At 36.8% G+C, this 7,940-nt stretch overlaps 1 protein-coding gene across 1 annotated transcript; it reads left to right on the top strand.

The window, feature by feature from the left end:
• The first annotated feature begins 200 nt into the window (after positions 1-200).
• LOC131393316 (olfactory receptor 1J1-like) lies at positions 201-1,142 on the top strand. The gene has a single exon (XM_058523964.1). It carries the CDS (start codon positions 201-203, stop codon positions 1,140-1,142), a length of 942 nt encoding a protein of 313 aa, XP_058379947.1.
• The last annotated feature ends 6,798 nt before the right edge of the window (positions 1,143-7,940 follow it).

Genomic DNA, 7,940 nt, shown 5'->3' with positions numbered 1-7,940 from the left:
GGCTGTATATTCTAAACCTACACTTTTTCTACTTTTATCCAGTAAAATATACATCAAATATAAGAAAATATGGACGAAGACATTCCTTAAACCAAAAGAACATCTCCATTATTCTATGCCACAATTACAATTTTTTTATCCTGAGACATTCCTTTTCCCTTCCACTTTCCCCACCGGTTCCCTTCAGCTGATATACCAACATGAGGAGGGAAAACCAGAGCAGCGTGTCTGAGTTCCTCCTCTTGGGGCTCCCCATCTGGCAGGAGCTGCAGGGCGTGTTCTTCACCCTGTTTCTGGTCATGTACCTGACCACAGTGCTGGGGAACCTGCTCATCATCCTGCTCATCAAGCTGGACTCTCTCCTCCACACCCCCATGTACTTCTTCCTCAGTCACTTGGCCTTCACTGATGTCTCCTTCTCATCTGTCACCGTCCCTAAGATGCTGGTGAACATGCAGACTAAGCACAAATCCATCCCCTACGCAGGGTGCATTTCACAGACATATTTTTTCATCTTCTTTGCTGCTTTAGACAGTTTCTTGATCACTTCAATGGCCTATGACAGGTATGTGGCCATCTGTCACCCTCTGCATTATACTGTCATCATGAGTCAGAGTGTTTGTGTCATGCTGGTGGCTGGGTCCTGGCTAATTACTTGTGTTTGTGCTCTTTTGCACACCCTCCTCCTGGCTCGGTTGTCCTTCTGTGCTGACCACACTGTCCCTCACTTCTTCTGTGACCTTGCTGCCCTGCTCAAATTGTCCTGCTCAGACACTTCCCTCAACCAATTGGTAATCTTTACTGTGGGATTAACAACCATTGTGCTTCCATTCTTGTGCATCCTGGTTTCTTATGGAAATATTGGGGCAACCATCTTCCGGGTTCCCTCTACAAAGGGCATCTGCAAAGCCTTGTCCACTTGTGGGTCTCATCTCTCAGTAGTGACTCTCTACTATGGGGCAATTATTGGTCTATATTTTCTTCCCTCGTCCAACAACACCAATGAAAATAACATAATTGCTTCATTGATATACACAGTGGTCACTCCCATGTTGAACCCCTTCATTTATAGCCTGAGAAATAAAGACATGAAAGGGGCCTTGAGAAAACTCTTGAGTAAGAAAACATATTCTTCCAAATAATACTTACCTTTCTTTTAAAACACCCATATGATCTTATTTCCACAATAATATGTAAATACAAATTGTTAAAAATATAGCTCACTTGTCTTCCTTTTACAGATGTTACTCAGAAATCTTTGCTGACATTATTCTTGCACCTGCTAGGGGGAGTAGTAAAATGGGTTATTCTTTATTGGAATTAATTTGCTCTGTTCTTGGATAATGGGGTCTGTAAAATACTTTGATGATGCTATGTCACTTTGGCTGGTATCATTGAAGAGAAACCATCAGGGTGGCCCTTCCCCAATATTAAAGTTATTATAAAATGTGTTTGGCTTCTTACATTTCCATTTCTAAATGATTCTCATTTTGGTGACAATATGGCTTCTCCTTCACCCAGGCCCCCAGGCATCCAGGCACCCTGAGCCCTTCTAGAACTGTCAGGGAGAGTATATTAAATTTTACGCTCCTTACATAATAATTAACACACTGCTTTCTTGTCCTTTAGGAATACAGCCCATGCTTCCTTTCTGTCCAAACACATACAGAAATTCAGCAACAAAATAAATTCACTTCTGTTGTCTCAGGTACTCGTTGAACAGCTTAACATGCATTAAAATCATCTAACTTAATCCTGACAACAACCCTAGAGATATACTGGGAAAAGTCAGGCTCAAAGAGCTGAAAAAGACTACTTTAAAATTGCAGTTAGTGAAAAGAAGATTTCAATCTTGGCTATCTGACTCCAGAGGGGTTCAGACAAGGACTATAATTGTATATACAAAATGCTATGTCCTAAGGAGGAATAATTACTTCAGCCTAGTGGCAGAGGATATGAAAAATTCCCAGAGAAGATGTTGCTTTACCTGAGACTTAATAAATCAGAATTATCCAGACACACAGAGTTCTATCTTGTCCAGATGACCACAGGAAGAGGAAGCAGTTGTGTCAGGATGTTAAACAGGAAGTTTTAACTCATATACCAAGATTTGATAGATACCAGCTACCAAAGTGAGTTGTAAGAAACAAAATGAAGATGTTTATAGGAAATGCTCAATCATCAATTTCATAATCTCGAGCCTCTCAACCTAGATTTAAAAAGTGCTAAGAGTTGGATAGGAGAGGTTCTTGTAGAGTGGTGTGTGTGTGTTTGTTTGTTCATTTGTTTTTGTGAAAGCTGTGCAGTGAACTCCAAATCTTCGCAACAGAGAAGGGGATGCTTTGCTCCTCATTTGAAGTTTAGTGGGAGAAGCTGCAAAAGAACCATTTAAAGAGTTTGATATAAGTCCCTTTCTTTTATGAGAGTGAGAGCAATAAGAAAGATGAAATGGGAGGGGAGAGAGAGAGAACTGGAATTATGGAATAGAACTACATTCAGGCAATACTTTAACTTCTTTTCATGGTGGGACAATAAAAGCAAAAATATTTCCAATGGACTATAGGTGGGTTACGTGAGAGAGAGAAGTGACACGAAGCCAGTTTCAATTCTTCTCAGGAACACCTATTGAAAAGTCTAGGAATCTCCAAGAGAGAATAAGGATCTGTAGGGCTTATACAACCACAAAACCAGAGGCTATGAGGAGAAGCATTCACAGGAAGAAATATACTTAGTTATATCACAGAGGACGTGTGGGAAGGCAGCCTGGAAGTCTCTGACTATCCCCTGGCCTGGAAATGACAAGAGAATGAGTCAGTTTTAACCATCATCCAGATCAAGAGAAGTCAAACCTCTTAATAGGACAGTAACTAACGAAGCATATTGTTGTCACCCCTTTCTCATTCTTCATTCCATACTCCATCCCCCAAAGGTGTGTTCAGCAATTGCATCTAGACTTGAGAAAAATGAGGGGAAAAGAGATAATACATCATTATGACTCCTTTCTGAATCTTAGATTTATTTCCTTCAGCCAGATGCAATGATTGAAAAGGAAATTTAACTACAGAATTGAGGCAGTGTTTGTGCTAGAAAATAATCTTTACCCTTTCTATTACCTAGGGTTAAAAGAGAATTTATGGGGTCCAGAAGAGTTGTTTTTAGGCACTTTCTCAGCCTCCAACCCAATCCCCCTTTCTTGTCCTTATGTCCTACACTAGATAGTCTGTTGTTAACTTAGCATCATCATCATCCAATCCTAAGGCTTCCTTTGCATTGTAGTGGTCAGGCTGGAAATTGCGTTTTCCAGCTTCTTTTCTGCATTGTTCATGTTTTATGTTTTCCAGTGAGAGAAACTCATGAGAGACTTAGGGTGCAGAAGAGGAGAAGCCATTACTCTCTAAAGGTAATTATAGCCAGCAAGATAGGCAGATGTGAGATTCATAGTAGTTTCCATTGAGCTCTTAAAAGCCACTTGCCTTACTGCTGCAAACTGAGACACTGGGGGAGTTTTTCGGTGATTCTTGAGACTAGCAGCTACTACCTATTAACCTTTTGAAACTATCTATTTTATACTTTAGACTGAAATCTTTAATTTTAGCTTTTTTAATCTTCAAGGGCAAATTCCCTGACCTTTTTTCTGCAGCTCTTGCAACAGTTTTATAGGCAAGCACTTTTGTTCTACTCTCCTGAACAAATCCTTACCAATACACTTCCACTTAAAGATTACCCATCATTTATCTGCATCTATTTTTCGGAGTACAGATGAAATTACCTAATTGATAGTTTTATTTTCAGTCAAAGACATCTATTACAAAATAGTGGAGAAAAAATAAACTCTTTAAAATTAATTAATTTTAAAAACTTCATTATTAATACAAAGAGGCATTAAAATGATTCTCTACCTCATACATTGAAAACAATCAACTCCATATAATTTAAGCACTTTCAATGACTGAAATCAAAGATTTAAAATTTTTTTACTTAAAAATATAGCACACTATCTTTATGCACATGAGACAGGTAAGTCCTTTTTAGTTTTTTAAAAAATTCAGATATATTTGGTTTAAACCACACTAAAAGCACATGATTTACTAGTCAATGTCAGTACAAAACTGTATTAGGGATGGAAATCTTCAAAGTGCTATGAAAACTGGATCCTGTTGAGTTGTTATCAAAGCAGTCTATCATTCTATTCTGATGACATCTACATCAGCTTTTTATCACACAGTATTAATTAGATCAGGGGCATGGGATTTACTCGAGAGACTTACTTTGCTTCTATTTTCCAGGTTTACAGACTTGCCCCAGACTCTGGACATTGTCTTGTATGCATGAGCTGTTAGTCATAAGGTGTTTGTTTGTGTGTGTGTCTGTGTGTGTGGAATTGATATTAATATCTCTGAGTTTAAAGAACATTTACTCTGACACTAACACTATGGTACTGTATGAGTCTTGTAGGTTACTTTGCTAAACAACTCTATCTTTTGAGCAAGAGTACAGGGTGGATTCACCTAATGCTGAGTTATGTGTAGCAAATTGTGCTAGAGGGGATTCCACTGAAGTTTTCCTATTATTTAAGCAAATTCAAGATGTTCCCTCTGACAAGAAATGTTGAGTCCACCCTTCCTCAGACTCTGCACTTTTCCTGATGTCACATACCTTCTTTGTTGTCTATAAAAAAGAATGGTTGCTACTTTCAAGGTGACTTTCTCAAGGAAGCATGTCAGTGTCAAGAATATAAATCATAAAATAATGCCTTAATAACTTATTCACATTTAAATTAGAGAGTAAAAAAATAAAAGTAACACGCTTCGAAAAATGAAGGCATTTGCAATATATACAACTGACAAAGGATTTATTTCCAGATTATATGAAGTCTGTCTTACAATACAATAAATAAAAGAGAAATAACTCAATAAAAAAGCAGGGAAAAGAAACAATCACGTATCTCACAAAAGAAAATTTTGTATCAATAAAAATAGTGACGGCTGCTCCAATGGTCCAATGTGGGTTTTCTAGTGGGTTGGTGGCATTTCACTGTGTGGTAATGCAGGGAGCAGGTTCAACTACCTGTCAGGGCAGCAGGTCTTTTGCTTCCAGACAATAGAAGAAAAGACATACACTCTTCTTTAAAATTCTAGCCAGGAAATCTCACACATTCTCTTCCATTGTGGAGAACGTACCATGTACCTACAGCTAGATTAGTAGAAAACGCGGCAGCTGCCTCCCAGTGACAAATTCACACGTGAGAAGGAGGTCATGAAATTTTGGTGGGCAGCCAGCCACCTCTGCAATAAATATCCAATAAGCATAGGCTAAGATGCTCCACCTCATTAATAATCAGAGAAGTAGAATGTAAAACCTCAATGACATATAATTTTCTATCCACCAGAATTGCAAAAATTAAGAAATCTGTCAATAGCAAGTGTTGTTGAAGAAGTAAAGTAATAGGAACTCTCATACTCAGGTGGTAGAGATTTAAATTAGTATATCTTTTTAAAAATTAATGGACTTTATTTCTTAGAGCAGTTTTAGGTTTACAGAAAAATTGGGCAGAAAGTTTCCATATATTTCTCTCCCACCACTACCCATTTCCCCCATTATTAACGTCTTGCATCCATATGGTACATTTTTAATGATTGATCTAACAAACATTGATATATTATTAACTATAAAGTCCACAGTTAACTGTACAGTTCACTCTTTTTGTTGTACAGTTTCTTTGGTTTTGGACAAATACATAATGACATGTATCCACTGTTACAGTATCATACAGAATAGTTTCACTGCCCTAAAAATCCTCTTTGCTCTACCTATTTATCCTTATTCCCCACAAGCCCCAAACCCCTGGTAGCCACCAATCTTGTTGCTGTCTCTATAGTTTGCCTTCTCCAGAATGTCACACCTTTGGAATCATACAGTAGGTATACTTTTCAGACTGGCTTCTTGGTATGAGTATTTTATAGAAGAGCTTAGCAGTGATAGTTACATTGAACATACAGTTGCCTACAATCCAGTAATTCTTCTTCTGGGTATAGAATTTACAGAATCTCTTGTATATATGCACTAGATGATGTGCAAGAATGTTTGCAGTGGCATTGTTGTAACAGCAAAATGCTGAAAACAAACAAAACAGCCAAAGAAAATAGAACAGATAAGTGTGTGGCAGCAACACAGTGGAATATTGTACAATATGGATGAATTTCACAAGGACAGTGTTAGAAAACAAAAGGAAGACCTAGAAGAATAAATACGTTATTATTCCAGTTATATGCAGTTCTTGAGTAGGCAAAATTGAAGTGCCAACATAGAAGTGTTAAAACTTTAAAGAAAAATAAGAGAATATTGAAAATATTATAGACACTGGGTATTTTCATGAGGAGAGGAAGATACAATTGAAGAGGAGACACAGGGACTTAACAATATTATTAGTTTTCTACTAGTTAAGCCTAGAGATTGTTAAGTATTTCTTTTAATATTATTCTTTAAGGTGTGATTATACATCACACATGTGCAAAAACCCATATGTACATAGATATACACATACAACATACTATATATATAAATACACATATGTATTTAAACTATATGTATGTTACATATGCTGTTTGGTTTGTATGCTATTTTAATATTTTTTTAAATTTTAAATAAAATTTCCAAGTAAAATGGGTAAGAATATTGCCAGGTTTGATAAATATTCAAGTGATTTAAAGGACTCAACATTTGACCTCACATGTAGAGTAGTTTGAGTATCACCTCCACTAAATATTGCTAGTTTAGTGGCACTCGGCAGCTTACTAAGCCTCTCTTAATGTGAATTCCCTTCTTTATATCAATCACTAGGATTAAATGAAATAATGGATACTGAAATAATTGTCACAGGTATCAGTTTATAGCAGTGAAGTTAGCTGCATTTGCCTTGAGCAGAAGTAGTTTTTCAAGAACTGAAGACTGACCTTTACTGTTTCAGATGGAAACATAGGACACTATATTCATGAACTTGGAGCAGGGAAGTACTTTTTTTCAGAATTCAGATATATCTAGATTAAACTACACTAAATCCTGCCTGAGTTCAATTCAGGTTTCCTAGATTTCCCGATATTCTTACTAGACATTCTTAGTTCCATATTCTAAAAGGCTGAACCTCCCTATCAGATGGGACCGATCAACATAATCATGTCATCACTTAGAAAGCCACTTTAAAATCTCTCCTCTCTGTACCCTGCTTCACACCCAGTTGGCCGTCCTAGGACACAGAGGGCTACTGTAAAGTTTGAGCTCACCACCAGGGGCCAGTACCAGTCCTGTCTGGACAATTTCCCTGGCCTTTTACAGAAAACCATCTCATTTCAATTTGTGGTCAGGTCCACTCATTTAAGGTAAAAAAAAAAAAAAGTAACAATACCGTGCTACCAAAATGCTATAAACATAACCGAAACCAAAATGTGGACAATTGATAAGAAATTAGAACTAAAAATAAAACTCAATACTTAATAATGTCATTCCTAAAATTAAATTTCAAATGTATTACATAATTAAACACAAAAATAGAATCATGAAACTGCCAGAAGGAATATTTTTGTTATCTTGAGAAGGGAAAAGCTTTGCTATATAAAAATTGTAAACTATAATAAAAGTAAAGTAAAATGACTGAAAGCTATGACTGCATAAATGTTTTAAATGTAGGACACAGGATACCATATGATAAGGAAAAAAAATTAGGAAAGGATAGTTGTGTAGGTATGTTTTTAATAAACCTTTCCTATGACTCTCTAAAATGAACAAAAACTAAACAGAGAATAAAACCAAGTCCAAGCTGAAACAGAAACTGAAGTAAGAGTGCCACATCAAGATTCACTAAAAAGCAGCTATTCAGAGAGGAAAGGATGCTTATGTTGCATGTGCAGCATGGAGTAGGCCTTATATCCACTTAAAAACAATCC

Source organism: Diceros bicornis, chromosome 28 (assembly GCF_020826845.1).
Source record: "Diceros bicornis minor isolate mBicDic1 chromosome 28, mDicBic1.mat.cur, whole genome shotgun sequence".
Lineage (NCBI taxonomy): Eukaryota > Metazoa > Chordata > Mammalia > Perissodactyla > Rhinocerotidae > Diceros > Diceros bicornis.
This window is presented reverse-complemented; position numbering and strand designations above follow the sequence as displayed.

Bases quoted from the DNA above. Each gene is read 5' to 3' on its own strand.
- LOC131393316 (XM_058523964.1), top strand. From the start codon at position 201: ATGAGGAGGGAAAACCAGAGCAGCGTGTCTGAGTTCCTCCTCTTGGGG.